At 49.9% G+C, this 21,243-nt stretch overlaps 9 protein-coding genes across 9 annotated transcripts; 6 read left to right on the plus strand and 3 right to left on the minus strand.

Annotated features, from left to right (window-relative positions):
* Positions 1–1,345: 1,345 nt before the first annotated feature.
* On the plus strand, positions 1,346–3,134 carry J7337_000753 (uncharacterized protein; the record flags this gene model as incomplete). The annotated part of the gene is made up of 2 exons (XM_044818501.1): positions 1,346–1,582; positions 1,641–3,134. 2 exons carry the CDS (start codon positions 1,346–1,348, stop codon positions 3,132–3,134), a joined length of 1,731 nt encoding a protein of 576 aa, XP_044686203.1.
* Positions 3,135–4,919: 1,785 nt separating this feature from the next.
* J7337_000754 (uncharacterized protein) lies at positions 4,920–6,207 on the plus strand (the record flags this gene model as incomplete). The annotated part of the gene is made up of 2 exons (XM_044818502.1): positions 4,920–5,579; positions 5,644–6,207. 2 exons carry the CDS (start codon positions 4,920–4,922, stop codon positions 6,205–6,207), a joined length of 1,224 nt encoding a protein of 407 aa, XP_044686204.1.
* A 653-nt stretch (positions 6,208–6,860) lies between these two features.
* On the minus strand, positions 6,861–7,544 carry J7337_000755 (uncharacterized protein; the record flags this gene model as incomplete). Its single annotated transcript, XM_044818503.1, has 1 exon — positions 6,861–7,544. One exon carries the CDS (start codon positions 7,542–7,544, stop codon positions 6,861–6,863), a length of 684 nt encoding a protein of 227 aa, XP_044686205.1.
* A 1,327-nt stretch (positions 7,545–8,871) lies between these two features.
* J7337_000756 (uncharacterized protein) lies at positions 8,872–11,578 on the plus strand (the record flags this gene model as incomplete). The annotated part of the gene is made up of 3 exons (XM_044818504.1): positions 8,872–9,309; positions 9,349–10,725; positions 10,775–11,578. 3 exons carry the CDS (start codon positions 8,872–8,874, stop codon positions 11,576–11,578), a joined length of 2,619 nt encoding a protein of 872 aa, XP_044686206.1.
* Positions 11,579–12,040: 462 nt separating this feature from the next.
* On the minus strand, positions 12,041–12,661 carry J7337_000757 (uncharacterized protein; the record flags this gene model as incomplete). The annotated part of the gene is made up of 1 exon (XM_044818505.1): positions 12,041–12,661. The coding sequence occupies one exon, from the start codon at positions 12,659–12,661 to the stop codon at positions 12,041–12,043; it is 621 nt and encodes a 206-aa protein (XP_044686207.1).
* Positions 12,662–12,927: 266 nt separating this feature from the next.
* On the plus strand, positions 12,928–13,763 carry NSA2 (Ribosome biogenesis protein; the record flags this gene model as incomplete). Its single annotated transcript, XM_044818506.1, has 2 exons — positions 12,928–12,930; positions 12,984–13,763. 2 exons carry the CDS (start codon positions 12,928–12,930, stop codon positions 13,761–13,763), a joined length of 783 nt encoding a protein of 260 aa, XP_044686208.1.
* Positions 13,764–14,666: 903 nt separating this feature from the next.
* Positions 14,667–16,109, plus strand: RMT1_1 (type I protein arginine N-methyltransferase Rmt1; the record flags this gene model as incomplete). The annotated part of the gene is made up of 6 exons (XM_044818507.1): positions 14,667–14,749; positions 14,805–14,818; positions 14,889–14,908; positions 14,983–15,092; positions 15,239–15,570; positions 15,631–16,109. 6 exons carry the CDS (start codon positions 14,667–14,669, stop codon positions 16,107–16,109), a joined length of 1,038 nt encoding a protein of 345 aa, XP_044686209.1.
* Positions 16,110–16,740: 631 nt separating this feature from the next.
* On the minus strand, positions 16,741–18,412 carry J7337_000760 (uncharacterized protein; the record flags this gene model as incomplete). Its single annotated transcript, XM_044818508.1, has 2 exons — positions 16,741–17,598; positions 17,657–18,412. The coding sequence occupies 2 exons, from the start codon at positions 18,410–18,412 to the stop codon at positions 16,741–16,743; spliced, it is 1,614 nt and encodes a 537-aa protein (XP_044686210.1).
* Positions 18,413–19,323: 911 nt separating this feature from the next.
* On the plus strand, positions 19,324–21,069 carry MUS81 (Crossover junction endonuclease mus81; the record flags this gene model as incomplete). The annotated part of the gene is made up of 1 exon (XM_044818509.1): positions 19,324–21,069. One exon carries the CDS (start codon positions 19,324–19,326, stop codon positions 21,067–21,069), a length of 1,746 nt encoding a protein of 581 aa, XP_044686211.1.
* Positions 21,070–21,243: the final 174 nt, after the last annotated feature.

The following is a 21,243-nucleotide window of genomic DNA, read 5'->3' on the forward strand; positions in this document are numbered from 1 at the left end:
GGACGAAAGTGAGGGGGTACCCAGGGAGACCAGTCAGAGAGGAGCTATTCCCATGGGATAGCTTTCATCTGTTTATACCCGTCCAAGGCAATTACCTGACATAAAAATGCACATGAAGCTAAGTTATTGGACGAACAGTAGGCTGTATGGATCTGGGGAAGAGAGATATCTTAGTAGAGCATCACTGAAGTATCGAGCTAGCGGGGTTGATCAGAGTCATGTCTTTCTCTTTACCTAGGTAATCAAACGAATTTCAGCATTACTAAGTTATATCATGACTACCTATCCGTCTTGGACCGTGTGTTTCTGTCATCAAAAGCTCGTCTTGTAAAGTATGGTAGATAAGGGAAATTTCTTCCCCAGGCTTCCCAAATCAAAAGAGGCAAAGTCTTCGATTGTCAGAACCACTATCTGTGCCCAATTCGAGATAGCACATGACCATCAAAGTCCCCCACGTTCGGAAAACTGCGGCCATAGTTTATCAGGAACGCCAGTGGCCCTCGTCTAGAGCTCTCATCCTAGCGGGAACTGGGGAGAAGGCGTAAAAACTGGCATATGAAGGGATATATAAATGAAAAAGTAAAGCAGGATTTATAGCGCTGATGCTTTGTACAACATACCTAGATCCCATCATCACCTTTGAAACGCTACCTGATATGCTCTAAAATCTTGGAAACCAGTTTAAAAAAAAAAATCTCGATATGTGCTTCTGGAATACAGTAAAAATACGGATAGAGACTACCGCTCTTAGTGGTACGGTGCGGCTCTTCGCGGGCAAACAAAGATAACATGCCAGGCCCCATCTGCCGAGATCGGCCCCAGCATCAGAGAGCCATTGGCCTATCAGCTTCTGTTCCCGGGCTTACCGTAGCTGGGGAAGACAGGCGACGTCATGTGCCATGTCCCCACGCATTCACTTTTTAGGCCGTGATAAGCCGCGACCACAGCAAAGATTAGCTGTTGTAGGTGTGTGTAGCTTGGTGAGGAGAGCAGCTTAGCTCGCGTGGCAACGGTAGTGCAGTATTTTTGTCTGAGACGAGGGGGAATTGCTACGCGAGATCTGGGTCTTGAGTCGTGATAACTGTTCCAAGATCGGAATTTCTGTTAGTCAGGATCGTTGTCGTTGGTTGTCGTGCCAGGGATTTATCTTCTATTTCTTCTCCCCCGTCTTTCACGTCTTTCCCTCATCTTCTTTTCTTCCTCTTCATCCTCCATCTTCGATCGTCGTCGAACAAGAGTCTTTTGTTACTGTCTTTTGCCTTTGTGATACCCCTCCCTCTACTTCGACGACTCTCGATAACGAAGAACATTCACATCGTATCACATCACATCACATCACATCATAATGTCTTCCATGATGTTCCTCAACAGGGCTGGTGCCCGAGGTATCCGCAGCGTTGCTCAGACTCAGCAAATGCGAACTGCTGCGACTTTGGCTACCTTCAAGACCCCCAAGGTCTTTAACGAGCCCAACCACCACTATGCCAAGGGCAGTGACCAGCGCGAGGGTCTGACTGCTGCTATTGAGAAGCTCCAGAAGAAGCTGCCCATTGAGGTTCCCGTTGTAGTTGGTGGCAAGCAGGTAAGTTTCAACAAGTCAAGGCCACCGCAAGAACCCTGTCTTACATGAATTCTCATAGATCAAGTCTTCCGCCCTCTCCAAGCAGCAGAACCCTGCCGACCATGCCACCACTGTCGCTTCCTACCACACTGCTACCACCGCTGATGTTTCGGCCGCAATAGACGCTGCTCTTGCTGCTAAGCCTGCCTGGGAGACACTCCCATTTGCTGATCGAGCTGCTGTCTTCCTCAAGGCCGCCGACCTCATCTCCACCAAGTACCGCTACGATATCATGGCCGCCACTATGCTCGGCCAGGGCAAGAACGCTTGGCAGGCCGAGATCGACGCCGCTGCTGAGCTGGCTGATTTCCTCCGCTTCAACGTTCACTACGCTGAGCAGCTCTACAACACCCAGCCTGAGCACAACTCTCCCGGCGTCTGGAACCGTCTCGAGTACCGTGCACTCGAGGGTTTCGTGTACGCTGTCAGCCCCTTCAACTTCACTGCCATTGCCGGTAATCTCCCTGGTGCCCCTGCTCTTCTCGGAAACGTCGTTGTGTGGAAGCCCAGTGACTTTGCCATTGCATCGAACTGGCTGGTCTACCAGATCCTCATCGAGGCTGGTCTTCCCAAGGATGTCATCCAGTTCGTTCCTGGTAACCCTGTAGACATCACCAAGGTTGTTCTGGAGCACAAGGAGTTTGCTGCTCTCCACTACACTGGAAGCACCGCTGTCTTCCGTCAGCTGTATGGTACCATCGGTCAGGGTATCGCTGAGGGCCGATACAGAGGCTATCCTCGTGTCGTTGGTGAGACTGGTGGCAAGAACTTCCACCTGATTGACCCTACAGCTGAGATTGACAATGCTGTCAAGCAGACTGTCCGTGGTGCCTTTGAGTTCCAAGGCCAGAAGTGCAGTGCCACTTCTCGACTTTACGTCCCTAAGTCCATGTGGCCCGAGTTCAAGGAGAAGCTTGTGGCTGAGGTTGAGGCCATCAAGATTGGCAACCCTACTGAACACTCCAATTTCATGGGTCCCGTCATTCACGAGGCTTCATTCGAGAAACTCTCCGGTGCCATTGATGAGGCCAAGTCCGACAAGGACCTCGAACTCGTTGTCGGTGGAAAGTACGACTCTTCCAAGGGCTACTTCATTCACCCTACTATCTACGCCACTACCAACCCCAACCACAAGTTCTTCTCTACTGAGTTTTTCGGCCCTATCCTCACCACCTACATCTATGACGATGCTGCCCCCAACGCCATGGCTGACGTCTGCAAGCTCATTGAGACCACCTCCGACTATGGCCTAACTGGTGCCGTGTTCGCTGCTGATCGTGAAGCCTCCCGCTTCGCCGAGGAGCACCTCCGCAACGCTGCCGGAAACTTCTATGTCAACTGCAAGAGCACTGGCGCTGTTGTCGGCCAGCAGCCCTTCGGTGGCTCTCGTGCTTCCGGTACTAACGACAAGGCCGGCAGTCAGAACCTCCTGACCCGCTTCGTCAATGTTCGGGCGATCAAGGAGGAGTTCACTCCTACCACCAAGATCACCTACCCCAGCAACGAGGTCTAAGTGCCGACTACCAGCATACCGTCTGCATACAAAAGCTGGAGTGGAATTCGGACAATGATGATACGACATGGAAGACTTACGAATGTGAACTTCTATAGGGCTGCCCGTGACAGAAGGAAAAGAGCACACATCTAACAGCACGACTGCATGTGATAGACCACTGAGAGTTGGCTGTCGATCAAGTGTCTTGACGAAAAGCTTAGGAAGCAACGCCAAGGATCTTGAATCGCTACAGCAGCGTGATCAAGCCTTGCTTGTGGGTCCGTGGCTTGCCAGGGGTACGTTCTTGGCCAAGAGCCGCCCCAGGGTCTCTCCCCACGTTGGTTCACCCAGGAAGGTGATGGGTGGATTTCATCGTAGTATGGAGTAGGATTGAGGAAAATGCTGGGGTGTGCCATATGATAGAAAAAGCCGTCGACGTCGAAAGGACGCGCACGTGCTCAAATCAGTCCAAGGACGAATAACAAAGATGAATTATCTGGTTGCGACCTTTCTTGTTCCACAGTTGATTCGAATGTTGAAAAGAAACCTTGTCTTGTCCTAATCGATCCCGGATTGTTTTGTGTCTGTGAGCTCCCAGGGGTCAAGATAGGACAGGACACGTGCCACTCTGCACTGGTTGTATATCTTTACCTATTTGAAAACCGAAGGATGCATGATACTTCTTGAGTTTGTTCGCTGCTCGGGCTTTTTTTTTAATGGCATGCGGAGCCGAATGTGAAGTACCCTAATGTATTGATTGTATCGTGTATGTAAGTAAGGGGGGAGGTGGAGATGAAAGGTTGGAGAGTTTGGAGATCTCATCAAGCTCCATCTTTCGTTGTATGATCCTAACTACTTGAGCGATCTGGGCCCAAGCTCGGGGGTAGACTTGTCGGTGCGGACTCCTAGTATCCTACTTCCTGGTACCATTTCCCTTTCACTTGATAGTGAAAGATGGGAGGCGTTCGTGAATAGACAATTGAGCTCACTCACCTACAAAAAAAAACCGTGACTTATACCTATTACGAGCATCATGATACCTTGACCTTCATTCCAAACAAAGGTGCCAATGCCGCACGATACCAACCCTCGTGCCCTCCATTAAAGACCCCAAGTAACTTTAGGTCTTTCTTCATCGAGAATGGACGGCCACCAAAGCCTTGTTGCTCTTCTTCTGAGACTGGACCCTTGCCCACCAAAAAGTCTACCCCGACCACGTTGATCAATTCCTCACGCTGATTCGTCCAACACCAAATAGAGCACGCGACCATTTCCTCGATGATGCTTGGTCCATGAAATCGCATCCCTTTAACCTGGTTGCTCTAGGATAAAGTTGGGCAAAGCCTGAGATAGTCTGCTGCTCATTGCGCTGGATTGGAGGGAAGAAGCGGGTTCGAACGTGAAACTCGTTGGCTAGGCGGTGTTACGGTGCGCTGAGTTGCGTGTTCGTGTCTGCATGTGCATGTTCCGTTTGGTTCATCTATTGTCGTTGGAGCATGTATGATACTGTATCCGTAGGCTGATCTTGGTGACCGATTTAATGTCTTTTGCCCCCATGCCCGTACCTTTATCTTGACTCTCAAACGAGACTGGAACTTGACTGCCTTTGAAACTCCCATATACGCTTTTCCTCAAAACTTCAGGATAGCCATAGTGGTTTTATCTCTCTCTTTATTTATACTTCTCTTGAATACTCCCTTGACTTTGACACTGACCAACTTGTTCGATTGGCCATCATTCGCGAAGAGCAACCAAGTATCATCGCTGCCTTTTGAGGACGAGTTCAGAATCCACGATTCCAGGATGCCTCGACCAGGCCTTCCTCTCACACCTGGTTCTTCATCTGATATCAAAGGCAAGGACGGAACTCAACAGCTTTCCTCATTTCAGCTGTCTTTTGAATTGCCGCCTCCAGCAATCCATGATGCTTCCCGCATATCGCCGACCATGTCGTCTCAGGTCTCACCAACAGATACAAAATCGCACCGACTCACTACAACATCCCCAGGAGCAATATATCCAATGCAGCCTGCCGAGACAGTGAAGGCACGCCGCCGTTCCTCTACTGCGAAAGACCAAAAGGACAATTCATTTGCCCTGCCGCCTCCACCAACGAGATCACGCAAAATCATTCAGATGAAGCCCCGGCAGGATGGTAATGGTGACAACGGTGGCAGCAAAGATAAGGCGAAGATGACCAGCAAGAATTCTGCATCAGCAAAAACAGCCACGGCAGCCAACCTCAAGACAATAGCGTCAGAAAAAGGAGATGTGGCCGCGGACGATAAGGCGAAGAAGAAGCAACCGAGTGCTACAAGCGCAGCAGGTCGAAAAATTGCCAGGAAAACCGCACATAGTTTGATCGAGCGTCGAAGACGGAGTAAGATGAACGAGGAGTTTGCTGTGCTCAAAGGAATGATCCCGGCTTGTACAGGAGACATGCATAAGTTGTCGATCCTACAGGTATATGTCTAAATCTTGTCCATTAAAATAGGGATCACAGCTGACTAAAGGCTCTGTATGGCAGGCGTCAATCGAGTATATTCGATACCTGGAGGATTGCATCTCCAAGCTGAAAGCACAACAGGAGGAAGATAATGGCCAGACCGAGTCCGGGCGGCAAACACCCACAGGACGCGACCGTTTGCCGTCTATTCGTGAATTTCACCCGACTTTTCAAGAAGACCCAGTCGGTGACGAAGATGTCGAGATGGAGGACTCCGATGTCACGTCGCCCGCCTTGACTGCAATGTCAGATCGTAACCCTCGCCACCCATCAGTGTCTCCTGCTCTCCCGCCTCAGGATTCCCGCAACAGGGCGCAATCATATTCTTCTGTATCAACCGACCATCGGCGTTATAGTTACAGCGTTTCTGCTGGCACATCTCCAGCATTTGGCCCACAGATATATGGTGCGCCACATTATGCCCGCAGCGATGCCTCAGCACCTGGATCAGCGTTGGCGAGCCCGGCTCTCGGCCCCCAGAGCGAACTCGATCAAGAGGCCATGGCTGCATTGCTGATGCTGAACAACGATCGTCGTGACTCTAAAGGCCGAGGGCTTTCAGTGCGTGATCTTCTCAGCACATAAGAGTCATGGTACCCAGCCAAGTCATGGGAGTGTTCAAGCTGGGTTAAGAACGTATCTGCCACAAAAACCCTGCCTTTCTTTTGCATTGACGCAGAGCACCTGGAAGGGCTGCGAGAGATTCAATATTGCTCTTAAAAGTCGAAGGGGGCAGATCATATTGACTTCGTCTGCGTGTTCAGGGGAACCATAGATCTAATCAAAAGCCAAAGGAAAATCAAGACGTGTATCTATTGTGTTGTTTTAGGCGTGGCGCGATGAGAAAGTGGAATACTAGATCATGGTGGGAAACCAGGGCTGGTTCGCTCTTTGCAAGGAGTTGGGAGAATAGGTAATGTGGGGGTTGTTCTGATGTTGATGCGTTCTTGCCGGACCGTTTTAGACAACTCGCATTATTCAATAATCACTTCTTAACACAACCTGAGTCTGCAACGAAGAAGTACGTATTATGATAATTATACATTCCACATCATTCAGAAATATGAATAATATGAACTATGTAATTAATTATATGAAATGTGGATCTTGATATTGATATGAGTCTGTATCTTACTAAAGCTTAAGTCTCTGGCTTCCAGCCATATCGTCCCGAGCATCTTTAACTAGAAAGCTTCCTAATGTTAGCGACTTAAGAATAGTGACCAGGCCGGAAAAACTTACTTGTACCATAGAATTGTCGGTCCAATCGTCATGAAGTGCCACAAGCTGTGAGCATCAATACAACCCATCCAAGGTGGGAAATCAAACAGTTCCATGCTCATAGCAAATATAATCCAAGCGACCACGAAACCGGGCCAGACAGCCCACATGCGCCTTGACTCCCTATATCTCTTAAAACTAAACCAGGTCCACAGGACATTCTGCACGATGCCTGCTGCCACGTTTGCAGTCATGTTGTACGTATAATCCCAGCGGATAAACTTGAGGTACGAGACATGGCCAAGAAAGAGAGAGGCGCAGACGAGCGACCAAACTCGCAGGGTGGTTCTCCTTCGCGGGGTGCGTTTGTCCAGTCTGAAAACCCTTATGACCGTGTAGTACAGACCGTACAGGACATTGGCGCCAGCAGCAAAGTAATCAAGCTCCTCAGTGAACCGGAAATCCCGAGTATGAAAGATGGAGCTGAAAACCCAAGAGGAGATACCGACATACGCTAGCCAATCGTAGAATATCCGCAGGGAGTAAGATTTCGGTATCCTGGACTGGACCTTCTTCAAGCCATCCCAATGCGCCCAGAGATTGCCGAGAGAAAAGAGGACACTAAAGGGTTCCTGCATGCCGAGAAAGCGATAGAAGGGCCACTTCCCGTAGAATTGTTCGACCGTGAGGCCCGCGGCCATGCGCTGACCCGTTACGATATGCTGGCAGGCATAATCGCATTCGCTGGCACAAGTCCAGAATAGGAGTCGATGTAGAACAGCTGTTGTCGGGAGCTCACATTAGCTGTGTCTTTGGACGTGCGGAACGGGTGAATATACGGATTGGAGTTTGCGGTTTATCAGGGGAGCAGTTTTCAACATTGCAGACCTGTCGCCGTGGTTAGTTTTTGGTGTCGCTTTTGTGCTGCGTTGGCTCACCTTGAGGCAATCCCTAAATTCTGGCAACTTGTCGCCAGTTGAGGCATCGACAACTACCGTAAAAGCGAGGACGAGGACGGTCAAGGTAAAAATCCGCGCCCATGGCCGCCCCCTGTGAGTTGCCATTGCGAGCGCATCGACCTTTTGAATGGCGAGAGAATGAGATTGGGAATAATGCGAACCTGCATGAGAGAGGGGGAGATACTCTACAAGTATGGATGTAGGCAGGCTACTAAGCTTGAGCTGGTTTGACGATGTGGCTCACTTGCAAACTCGACGTAACGTCGATGTTTCAGATGTGTGATTGGCCAGAAAATCCTAATTTAGTACCTTAATGACCGCTTTGATGGGCCTAGTTTCTTTGTGGAGAAAGACATGTTTGCTTGTTCGCTGGGGTAGCTTGACTTCGAAATCCAAACTGTAATATTTGACAAAGGAAATGTCTCCGAAGAAGACTCTCTAAACCCTCCCAAATGGATACGCTTTAGCTTGGATATATGGCTGTTATAGTCTGCTAGAATATGATATCCCCAAACTGTATCTGCTTTTCTCTTCCAAGTCATGCATCTTGGTACTTGTTAATGCTACAAATAACTGCACCCTGTACATATTCAACATCGTTCCAGAGTATTTGTCATAACGTTCGACAATTTGAATACAGATTCTATAATTGACTACGATGTACTCGTGGTTTCGACCGTTTCAACCGTATAGAATGCCCATGTGGCTTTTAGCAATTTTCAGAAGATTGGGCATCAGTCAAATCCCCTTGTTTCTAGCAGTCATGCCGCATGAAATTGCAACCCTACACTTGGCCGCTAAGGAGAGATTCGTTGCTCGGCAACCGACAGCTCCCTGATTGGACCATATTTTCTCGTCGAACAACACGCCTGGCTTTCCATATCTCTCTTCCGTGACCCAGACGCGATAGTCTCAAGTTTTGGAAATCGTCTTGCAATGCAAGCAATGGCAATAATAACCGACTCGTAGCAAATACTTTATCCCGTCGCTAAATCAGCCATCACCAATTCCTTACCGCTTCGATCACTACACACACCCGAACGCGCTTTACCTTGAAAACACTATCGATATGGCGACAGCTTCGCCCACACCAATGGGCAATGGTCTTGTCCGACGAACATCCCAGCGGCAAGCTTTGAGGAGATTGCCATCGCGACCCTTTATGAATCACAGTGACAACTTCCAAGGAACAACAAGTGCTGCTCTCCCGAAGGGCTACCATCCCAAACCTCAGCAATTCCACGACGACAGCTCCGAGGATGAGATCCCAGTACCTATGAAGCTGAGCGCTCTCACCAAGGCGCTGCTGAGCGACGGCGCCCCAGCATCAACAGAGCAAGCTCCTTCACCTCCCAGGACGCGGCGACGCACCAGTGCGCTGAACGCGTCCACATCATCATCGACTGAGACACGCCGGCACAGACAATCCGGAACCGTCCAGGCCCACGATCCAAGGTCCTCAAGACAAGCGAGCCCGACACCAGCTACAAGCAGAGAAATAAGTCCGGTACGAAAGAGGGTTGTAAGATTAAGCAACACACCTCAGAGCCTTAGCCAGATGAAGCCAACAAAGCGACGCTCAACTTCTGTCTCCCGATCAAATCAACGTTCTCAACCTCACAGCCGCCCTGGTAGCCGCGATATGTCTTCTGACGAGAGACAGGATTCCAAGCATGACTCCAAGGATTCTAAGCATGATTCTCAATTGGAAGTGAACACACCTGCACAAGGTGGACGCGTAGTCCGAATTAATGCTGGTTCTCCAAGCAACAGGAGCCGAGTTGGCTCCACTGGCCCTTCTTCAGGGAGGTCGATGGAGCGATCCATGTTAGATAGATCTGCTATTGACGACAACGACCAACCTGAAGAGCCAGCCACAGTCGCGCGAAATCCTCCTCCCTTCCACCAAGGCAGTGTCTCTCGATACCCCTCAACAAGTACGAGGACACGGCCCGAGGATAATATTAACCTGCAGAGTTCAATGCGCGTGAAGCGCGTCAGCAAGGTTGCTGGTAGCTTCTTGAGCGGACCAGCCCGACGCGGTCGGCGAAGGCAGAGCGAAGAGGAGGGGGAGCCCAACGCCGATGGAGAATTGATGTTGTCTAGCCAGGAAGCTGAGAGCCAGCCCGGGGAGGATCAACATGCCGCTTCATACTATGGAGACGGTATTCGAGATTTCAACTCAGGAAGCCCAGTGAGCGGACAAGCCGCTGCGAGGGCAGTCCATCGCCGTAATGCTTCCAACTTGGACCTACGCCTAGGCTCTGCAAGAGCATCCAGGGAAACATCACCTCGTGAGCCTACACCAGAGGTTCAGGTTCCCGAGCCCGAACCAAAGCCTGAGCAGGAGGAGGAGATTCACTACAGACTCCCCGCACCTCGCCCAGAACTCCCCTCCGGTCGGGATCAGGAGAACGATGTCCAAGCAAGCCTCAAGAGGACGAAACCATCAATGGAAGTTCTTCTTGACAAGATGCCAAAAAGACCGATGAGTGCCGACCCGGCTCCCCTAAGAACAGTCTCACCCGACCGAAAGCCTCTTGCTTCTATGGCACGAAATACTCCCCTTCGCCAGGCTCCACCGCCACCACCCAAGATGTCTGTTCTCGAGGCTGCCACTACTACTGCGGGTGCTGCTACGACTACACAGGCAAAGCAAAGGAGGAACATTCTGCGAGTGAATGGTGTAGCCTATACTCGACTTGACTGTCTTGGCCGAGGTGGCAGTGGAAAGGTGTACCGTGTTGCTGCTGAGAATGGCAAGATGTTCGCTCTGAAACGCGTTTCTCTTGAGAATGCAGATGACTCGACCATTAAGGGTTATCTTGGAGAAATTGATCTTTTGAAGAAGCTTGGAGAGGTGGAGCGAGTTATCAAGCTGTTTGACTGTGAGATGAATACAGAGAAGCAAGTTCTCACTTTGGTAAATTCACACCAACCAGCATCGCCGATGATTTACTGACTTAGTGCAGCTTATGGAGATTGGAGAACTCGACTTCAATACCTTTTTGAGAAAGCGGTATAACCCCGAGGCTGCCAAGTTCGACCCAGTCTTTGTACGATTTTACTGGAAAGAGATGCTCGAGTGTTTGCAAGCAGTTCACCAGTGTGATATTGTCCACTCTGATCTCAAGCCTGCCAATTTTGTGCTCGTAAAGGGTCAGCTCAAGCTCATTGACTTTGGCATCGCGAACGCTATTCAAACTGATGAGACTGTCAACGTCCACCGCGAGACTCAGGTTGGAACACCCAATTACATGTCACCTGAGTCTCTCATGGACTCAAATAACCCCCGAGGTGGCCGCGTTCCAGGCCGGCCTAAGCTTATGAAATTGGGCAAGCCCAGCGACATATGGTCTCTGGGTTGCATTTTGTATCAAATGGTTTATGGCCTCCCTCCATTTGGCCACATCGCCAATCAGATGTCAAGATGTCAAGCCATCATTAACTGGGATCACGACATCGAATTTCCTTCACGTGGCATGGGAGGCATGTCCGTTCCCCCTTCACTCATCCGCACTATGAGTCGCTGCCTTAACCGCGATCACCATATGCGACCAACCTGCGAGGAGCTATTGCACGAGTCCGACCCCTTCTTATACCCCGCAGAACTCACCGACAAGGCTCTCCCCATTGACGAGGAGCTGCTTGCTAGAATCATCCAGAGCGTGGTAACGAGATGCCGGGAGCGCATGCCAACAGAGAGCGAAAGCTTGAGCGTCTGGCCACAGGCTTATTGGGCCAGTGTTAAGAAAGCGATGGCCGGGAGAATGTGACAGAAGAATCATCATGCATAATGTTGGAGTTGTCGGGGCGCTATTGCTCGCTGGATCAATGAGTTTTATGACCAATTTGAACGGATTAGAAGAAAGCATTCATAGCTGGGTATTGAGGAGTATCATTCTTGTCATTCGCTGCATACCTGCATACCTACTTTTGTACCTCAGACATAAGGGATTTTTTTTTATAATATGGCAAGGCTTTCGGAAGCCAGGGGCGTCTATGACTTTGACTGCGCGTTTCAGCGAGTCAACTGAATAAAGGCATTTTTCAGCGATAGCAACAAACTTGAAACGCTCTGTTGGCTCTGCAAAGTTTGCTGTATAATAGTACAGCCAGCTTGATGCTGGTAATGGTACATTGCTTCAAGGCATTTCCTATCTGTACACTGGCATCAACATGTTTGTTGAAACAAATCCTCGAAACATCTTCCTCTCGACCCTCCGCCATCTCGTAAATCATTCGATATCCTCCAAGTTGTTGATGTTCAGCTCCGAAATCCGTAGAATAGTATATCGATGCTTGCTTTTTGCCTGCCTCATTCTCCTTTGCCTCCTCTTCTTCTTGATTTTGATTCGTAGCGGTTCAGATTCTGTTCCAACAACAGTAGCTCTGCACTCAAAAACCCGCTCATCGATATGGGGAGCGCCTTTCATAGTGTAGTCTCTGCTACCGAGGACACTCGCACGGTTGAGTCGCAGTACATCTCCAGGTTGAACGCCAGGCATACGGAAAGGTAGACGGACTTGATCGCCTTCGCGCACAAGGTAGGGAAACCCATGGATATGAACAGTGATGTAGTGGTCTGGCTGGGCTGCAAGAAATGGCAGAAGGTTCCTGACTGAGTCTTCCATGGGCTTTGGAGGTGGCGTAGGATGGCTGACTTTGAAAGCGAGGGGTCGAGGTTCGTTTGCCGTGGGATTGGTGGCACTCTTTGGGTGACGCTCAGGGAATGGCTCGACGATGGGAGCTGTGGAGGTGAAGGCGCGGGCTTGGATTGCCCATAGAGACGAGGATGTCGAAAGTCGAGCGCTGGAAGCTCTAAGCTCCAGCATGGACCGGAAGAGTACCCTGCTCATTGCAGACCGCAGTGCCTTTCGGACTTGGGCACTATCGCTGGTCAATTGAGGGGAATGGGCTGTCGACCTTGAAGTCGTTGTAGTGCATCTCGAAAAAGTTCAAGTGTTATGTGTCCGGAAAATCGTACCACCGAACGCCGACAGAACGGTCTCAGTGCTAGCGCCGCCTCCCGATAAACCGCCACTTTTTTTTTATCGCCAGGGAAATTTCAGCATCAACTTCCTGCTAGCCATAATAAAGTCCCTGCCTGGGCGATACAGACAACATGGTATGCATTGAAGAGCGAACGATTGCCAGAATGAATAACTGATTCCCTTAAAGCCTCAGAACGAGTATATGGAAAGATGGCGAAAGCTACACGGTCGCCGTCTTGATCACGAGGAACGAGTTCGCAAGCGTACCGCCCGTGAGGGCCACAAGGCTTCTCAGGATGCCCAGAATCTGCGCGGTCTCCGAGCCAAGCTGTACCAGCAAAAGCGACACAAGGAGAAGATTCAGATGAAGAAGGCCATCAAGGCACACGAGGAGCGCAACGTCAAGACCGCCGACGAGAAGGAGCCCACAACCCCTATGCCCTCTTATCTGCTGGACCGCACAAACCCCTCGACTGCCAAGGCCCTCAGCAGCGCCATCAAGAATAAGCGAGCTGAGAAGGCGGCCAAATTTGCCGTTCCCCTGCCCAAGGTACGAGGTATCAGCGAGGAGGAGATGTTCAAGGTTGTCAAGACTGGTAAGAAGATCCAGAAAAAGGCCTGGAAGCGCATGGTCACCAAACCTACCTTTGTCGGACCCGACTTCACTCGACGTAACCCCAAGCACGAGCGCTTCATTCGACCTATGGGTCTCCGTTATAAGAAGGCCAATGTCACACACCCCGAGCTTGGTGTCACTGTCCAGCTCCCCATCATCAGCGTCAAGAAGAACCCCCAGAACCCTCTTTACACCCAGCTGGGTGTTTTGACCAAGGGTACCGTTATCGAGGTCAACGTCAGCGAGCTTGGTCTCGTGACCGCTGGTGGAAAGGTCGTCTGGGGTCGCTACGCCCAGGTTACTAACAACCCGGAGAACGAGGGCTGCATCAACAGTGTCTTGCTGGTGTAATGTGCTCAACGGCGTCGCCGCACAACCTTAAGAGGGTTCATTTGTCTAAGTTCGAATGCATGTATTGGCGCCAGGGCGTTTATTGGATTACCGCACGAAAAAGAATGGCCATGATGGTAGATGGTTGGTAAACGGGTTGATTGTCGACTGAAGATTCCCAATTGTGATGAAGAAGACTCGCTCGAGTCATAGGCCACCCTCTGCTAAGGCAGATCTTGACAAGGCCGTAGATAGATGAATACAAGATCTCGAAGGTACTTTAGTAGGAGACTATATCGCTACAAGTACTGATTTCGATCCTTTCACATACATATGGGCTACTTCTATTTGGGGTGTCAAGAACTGTGCTGTAACTACTTGATTGGAAAGCTGAGGGTATACGGGTGTCGTTCAAACATCCAATTCTTAGGCATGGGTTACCAGTACAGTTTTTAACCACATAAAATTTAAGGAAACCATATGGTTTGCAGCTCTGCAGCACTCCCACCGGCCTCAGCCAAGACATCTTAAATTTCATGAATCCAATGTTATGTCTCGATTTTTTTTTCTTCTGACTGTTTTCAGCCATTCTTATCAGTACCGTCCCTCGAAGAGCTGGGCAACCTGACTCTCGCCCCATCTACGCTTGTACCTTTTTCCAAGCTAACCGAAAAGGCAGATGGCGTTGAAAAAAGGGTCCCTTTGCCGCCTTTTAAAAATCGGGCGGTGACGGCGATAAATTATTTTCTGCCCGAACTAGCAAAATCGCATTGGTCTGTGGTTCCCCGTTTCGCCCGCCAAATCTGTATTGCTCCGTTTTGCGACTCAATCTTTTTTTCCCCTGCCTCTCCTTCTTCTCCCCATTAACCAAAAAAACAGGATTCAAAAGTTTGAAACCTCCGTTGCACTCAATAATTCTTCAAAATGAGCGGCGATAAGATGGATGTCGAGATTGCTGAGCAAAAGATGAATTCTATGGAGCATAGCGAGCAGCATTACTTCAAGAGGTCAGTTCGCCCAGCTCTACAAGAGAATCATCGGATACTAACTGCGCCGATATAGCTACGATCACCATGGTACGAACAATCACTGAAGCTCCATAACCATTTGAAGGAATGCCACTGACATATCGCTGCTCTACGACAGGTATTCACGAGGAGATGTTGGTATGTAGCTCCCCTCCCCCACAGTCCTTGCGCTGCTGTACGAGCACTGGCTGATCAGGTTTCCACAACTGCAGAAAGATGAGGTCCGCACACGATCGTACATGAACGCTATTATGCAAAACAAGCACATTTTCAAGGACAAGGTGGTTCTTGATGTTGGCTGTGGTACGGCCATTCTCTCCATGTACGTCCGAAACGAGACCCTCCAAAAGCCCCTCGTTATGCCCCGCGCTTGGGGAACGATAGCACTTCCCACCTTTGCAACATGCGATGTTCTCTATGACCCGACGAAACATTAAATGAATTCGAATTGACGGAATTTATTCACAGGTTCGCCGCCAAGGCTGGTGCCAAACATGTTATTGGCGTGGATATGTCCACAATCATCTTCAAGGCCCGTGAGATCGTCAAGGTCAACGGTCTTTCCGACAAGATCACCCTTCTTCAAGGCAAGATGGAGGAGGTCGAGTTGCCTTTCCCCAAAGTTGATATCATCATCTCAGAGTGGATGGGCTACTTCCTTCTTTATGAGTCCATGCTCGACACCGTTCTTTATGCTCGAGACACCTATCTTCAGAAGGATGGCTTGATCTTCCCTGACAAGGCCACTATCTTCTTCGCTGGTATTGAGGATGGCGATTACAAGGAGGACAAGATTGAGTGTAAGTGACTACCGTGCTTTGAGTCCCGGCCCATAAACCTACTTGCTAACATTGTCTTAGTCTGGAACGATGTTTACGGCTTCGACTACACCCCACTCAAGGCCACCGCCCTGTCCGAGCCCCTCGTTGATACCGTCGAGGTCAAGGCCGCTGTCACCGAACCCACTGCCGTCCTCACGCTCGATCTTTACAAGTGCACCACAGACGATTTGGCTTTCAATGTTCCCTTCAAGCTCTCTGTTACCCGCGATGACTTCGTCCACGCCCTGGTCTCGTGGTTTGATATCGACTTCACCGCCTGCCACAAGCCCATCCGCTTTTCCACCGGCCCACATACCAAGTACACCCACTGGAAGCAGACCGTCTTCTACTTCGAGGATGTACTCACTGTCCAGCAAGGCGAGCAGATTGCTCTCAACCTTGATGTCCGACCCAATTCCAAGAACAGACGTGATCTCGACATCAAGATCTCCTACGAGTTGGAAACTGAAGATGCTAACCGTGCCTCCAAGGGTGCGCTCGAGTACCGCATGTGCTAAAAGGCTTCTCTATGAGACGGTGCTGATTTCTTGCTAATGATGACACGAGAAGTTAAAAAAAAAAAAAAAAAAACAAGACATCCAAGGGTTAAAAAGGAGACACAGGGAGCAAGGAGATAGACACTTGCGGGAACTTGGGATCTGTGTATAAGGGGGACGGCGTCTTGCATCTTACATGGGGTAAACATTGCAGCTAGATACAAACATAAAAGAGAGAAAACAACATAATCGCGAGGGATGGCGTAGTGAGCTGACGACCCGTCATGAGTGATAGAATAAAGGCAGCACTCCAGATTTACCCAGTCAAAAGATTTTTTGGTTTAATATCTAGCCTTTCGTCCTGACCCTGTGTCATCTCATTGACTATGTGAAACTGCAATAACATGATTATCTATTGACCAATAAAGTAATGAGATTTCATTCATCGTTAAATTGGACTGAGCATCCCGCTTCTTGCCCTGCGGCTAATGCTGACCTGGGATTCATAACCCATTTTTGAGAAACCTTACTTGTTTCCTTTCCTTCCTCCTTTGTAGACACTCACTTCCCCACATGTACTATGTTGGGTACGTTTCTCCTTTTATCCTCGCGTTATTTTGTGCGCTCCCATTTTCACCTAACCGGGGTATACTTAAGAACCAAACTGCTTGACGATTTGAGCGACCTTGTTAGCGAGTTCATCGGCCTCGGAGCGAGTAGCAGCCTCCGCATAGACACGGCAGGCATTCTCAGTACCACTGGCTCTAGCAAAGGATCGAGCACTAGTGTACTTCTTAACACACTGGTCGATCTCATCCTGGGCACCCACAGGGTGGCTGAGACGGCGCTCAGCATCTGTGGTCTGGAACAGGTCCTTGTTGCCGACTTCAACGCGAACAAGACGGTTAGGGAGGTCATTGTAAGTCATGGCCCAATCCTTGAGAGTCCAGCCCTTGTGGGCGAGAATGACTTCAACCATGAGCATATCGGAAATAGCATCGCCGACGGTCTGGTTGATGAGATCGCTGACAGCAGCGAGGGTGTCGAGAGCATCCTTCTGGGCAGGAGACTGAGGCTTGGTCTCACGGAAAGCACGGATGGCCTCCTGAGAGAAGACGACAGTACCGTGACCATTAGCCTCGAAGTAAACACCAACGTCGAACTGGCAAGCAGCGTGGTGCAAATGCTTCACGCCAGTAGGAGTGAAGACGACGGGAAGCTGAAGGTGCTTCTCAATATAATTCGTGCTGGCACCGTTGGCATAGGCGGTCTGAACAACGCCAATGCGGAGGTCATCAGCAAGACCGGCAGATCGAACGAGGTCACCAATAAAAGAGGCATTGAGAGAAGAAATACGATCGCCATCAAGCATGAAGAAGCCTGTCTCGGGATCGACCCAGTAGTAAATCAGACGATCGGCATCACCATCGAGAGAGCAGCATCGGGCGCCGGGGACAGGCTTCGGGCTGGGAGGGGCTCGCTGCTTCGTCTTGACGAAGTCCGCTCCAGACTGAGAGGATAAATGTTAGGCAATGCGACTGGCAGCTGAAGATCTGAAGTGTACTTACATCAAGGTTCAGAACCTCGGGCCGGAGGACATCATCGTTAACAACCTTGATGTCGATGGTACCTTGAGGCAAGACCTTGAGAAACTCAGAGAGCTTGGGACCCCCAACACCGTTGGCGCAATCCACGATAAGCTGTCCCTGGGGCTTGCGACCTCGAAGAGCGCGAGTAAAAGCCTCGGACATTTTCTCGTAATAACCCTGCTCGCTAACTTTGCCATAGGCCTTAGGGGTGCCCTCGGTGTTGACGCATCGTGTCAGATAGTGAAGCTGAGGGGTGGTGAGGATCTTGTAGTCGGTGTACTCTGTGTTGGTAGCCTCGAAAGCATCAGCGAGGGCAGCAACAAGGGAGTGGCCTGAAGGACGAGTGTCACGGCCATAGACGACGCGGCCAGGAGAGGAGAGGTCAATCTTAAGCTGAGAAGCCAGAGCTTTGTAGTTATCGAGAAGCTCCTGATCAGAAGGAGAATTAACGAGCTTGGTAGCATATGTCTCCCACTCCTGTTCAAGCATCTCGCCCATGGGGTCAACGATCTTGACACCATTGTCGACAGCTGGGTTGTGGCTAGCAGTGATCATGACACCAATGGCCTGGCCATTGAGCTTACGGCTTCGAAGACCAGATAGGAGACCGACGCGGAACGAAACACCATCAAGAAGATCGGCCTTCATACGGAACCCCGCAGTGCCATATTTGTAGACATGGTTAGGCACTATAGGGTGCTTTGCCGAAGCGGCGAGGAACTTGTCGTCAGACATTCTACAGTTTCTTTGCGAGCAAAATTAATGGTGTAGTTTATGAGGTGAAAGAACGAAAGACCAGAGAAGACAAGACGCAGGCGGGAGGAAACGAGAAAGATGGAGCTCGAGAGTCCCTTTTGAAACAAATCGAGGCCTCCGCAGTGACGACCTGGCGGGGGACCTTCTAGAGGGCACCTCAGCATACGAGAGGTACCTAAATGGGGTAGCAGTGCTTACTGGCACCTACTGCAAGGGTCTACAGTGCATTATTTACTAACTAAGGTACCTGAGGTACCTTATTTATGCAAACCAGCCACTGCACTTTCATCCAACAAGCTGAGCTCAGCTTAGCTTGAAAGCAACGGGCGAGGTCTTCCAGGCGGTCAAAACTACTTTTTTATGCCGCTTGAATCGAATGGTTTCCATCAGGTGCTAAAACCAGACACAAAACTCTCAGGTATGCCCCACCCGAAGCCCAGAGTTATGGATGTAAGGTGCTGTATTCTGCTGGTGGGGGTTGTATCTGGTTTAATTGGGTACATCGCTCAGCGCCTTACCCGCCACAATTTTGTTGGCGCAGGGCCTCACGTCAGCGTACAGGCTAGGAGTTCACCTCAGGCATCCATGAGACGTACATTTCCTCACCTTAATGGAAGACCTCTCACCGCCCAATGACCCCGTTTGTACGGAGTAGGTGATGAGCGAAAGAGACACGTGATCTCGTGTCAGGTCTCTGCACCCCACTCCGGACAGCGCGAGGCTCAACGCGTCATTCTCACGACATACGGAGACGAGGACAACATTGACGAACTCAAATTTGGGTGGGCTGCCACTTGTCTTGTGTTGCATTTTGATCGCCAAATTCCGGAGGACCTAAAGAATTGCCCCTATTCAAGCCTTCAGTTGTGCAGCTGAAGGGCGAAGGCAACATGGATGATGCCGATTCGGCCAACCCGCAGCTGCTGGCTTGGGTCAAAGAATGGCTCGATCTTGCGCGCGAACGCAATTCAAAAGGCGTTACAACGTACAGAACTGCCTATAATTCGTTAAAAGCATGTCCAATCACCTTTGAACACCCTGCGCAGTTGCAGCAACTCAAAGGTTTCGGCCCCAAACTTTGCGAACGCCTTGAGCAGCAATTAAAGAAATACTGCGAACAAAATGGTCTGCCTATGCCCCCACACCCAAGGTCTCGTAAGGCGATGCCAGTTGCTGGAGTCGACAATGGCGAGGGCTCTTCAAAGCCTGCCAAAAAGTCACGGAAACCCAAAGCATATGTTCCTGCTTTACGCTCTGGAGCCTATGCCTTAGTGGTTGGCCTTTCCACGTTAGATGAAGACTCTTCTGCTGGCATGACAAAGACGGAACTCATTGAAGTTGCACAACCGCATTGTGACTCATCTTTCTCGGCTCCTAGCGACCCTACCAAGTTTTACACTGCCTGGAACTCGATGAAAACTTTGCTGCAAAAGGAATTGGTGTACGAAAGAGGACGACCTCTACGGAGATACGCCTTGACTGACGAAGGATGGGAAGTCGCAAAACGCATAAAAGACACAGAGCACTGGCAGGCCGAGAATGGAAAAGCTGAAAACCCGACTTCAGCACAGCCTGTTAATCCAGATTGTCAACTAATTTCCAATCGTGGGCCTAGGTCGCCTTCGATTGAAATTTCCGAACCTGCGAAAGCGCCTTCAGAATACCAAAACGTTGTGTCTGATGGCCCAACAATATCAGACGACAATTCGGTGCCAAACTTTACACCAATCCGACTACCTCCGGGGTCCTTTACGGTACACTTAGTGCTAGACGTTCGCGAGGTCAGAGCGAAGACTGATCGCGATTATATGCAAGAGGAGCTAGCAAAACTGGGCGCAAAACCCATCATGCGAAGTATGGAACTTGGAGATGCCCAGTGGATCGCGAAATGCCATGACCCAAATCTGCTCGCATCACAAGGTGCTGAGGGAGCTGAGGTCATTTTGGACTGGATTGTTGAAAGGAAACGCCTTGATGACCTGATAGGGAGTATCAAGGATGGTAGGTTTCACGAGCAAAAGTTTCGCCTGCAGCGCTCAGGTGTGAGGAAAGTTATTTACATCATCGAGGAGATCTCCATGGACCCGGAAGTAGCATCTAGATATGCCGAAGCCGTCCGGTCAGCCATTGCCTCCACACAAGTCGTCAATGGCTACTTTGTGAAGAGGACGGCCAAAATGGACGACACAGTCAGGTATCTTGCTCGCATGACAGCGATGCTGAAGCGGACATACGAGAGCAAACCACTCAACGTCATTCCTACCAAAATTCTTACTTCTCAAAATTATCTTCCTCTGCTGAAGCACCTGAGAGAATCTATATCTCCAGACTGGTATATCACTTACCCCGCCTTTTCGTCACTTGCATCCAAGTCAGAGTCTATAACTCTGCGAGACGTATTTTTGAAAATGCTTATGACTACAAAGGGTGTCACGGGAGAAAGAGCGCTCGAAATACAGAAGCGTTGGAAAACTCCGTATGATTTTGTCAAGGCTTTTGAGGCTTGCGGAAGTGGTGAACAGGGGCTGAAACGCAAACGCGAGCTGGTCTTTAGCCAGACAAGTCATCTTGTCGGTCGAAAGAAGTTTACCAAGCCTTTGAGCACCAAAATTGCAGAAGTCTGGGGTGACGCATAATAATTTTGTATATGTGCGATGAGGCTAACGTGTACGCATACTGGAAAAGAGAGATATTCTGATTATAGTGAAAGGCAGACGGTACCAACAGGATGGAATGGTCGGTGTTTTCAAGGCAATTGTATTTAAGTGTCAATGGTATCAAGCCAGTAGGATTCATGAGCATAGTGATAC

The sequence above is a fragment of the Fusarium musae genome, chromosome 1, assembly GCF_019915245.1.
Source record: "Fusarium musae strain F31 chromosome 1, whole genome shotgun sequence".
Lineage (NCBI taxonomy): Eukaryota > Fungi > Ascomycota > Sordariomycetes > Hypocreales > Nectriaceae > Fusarium > Fusarium musae.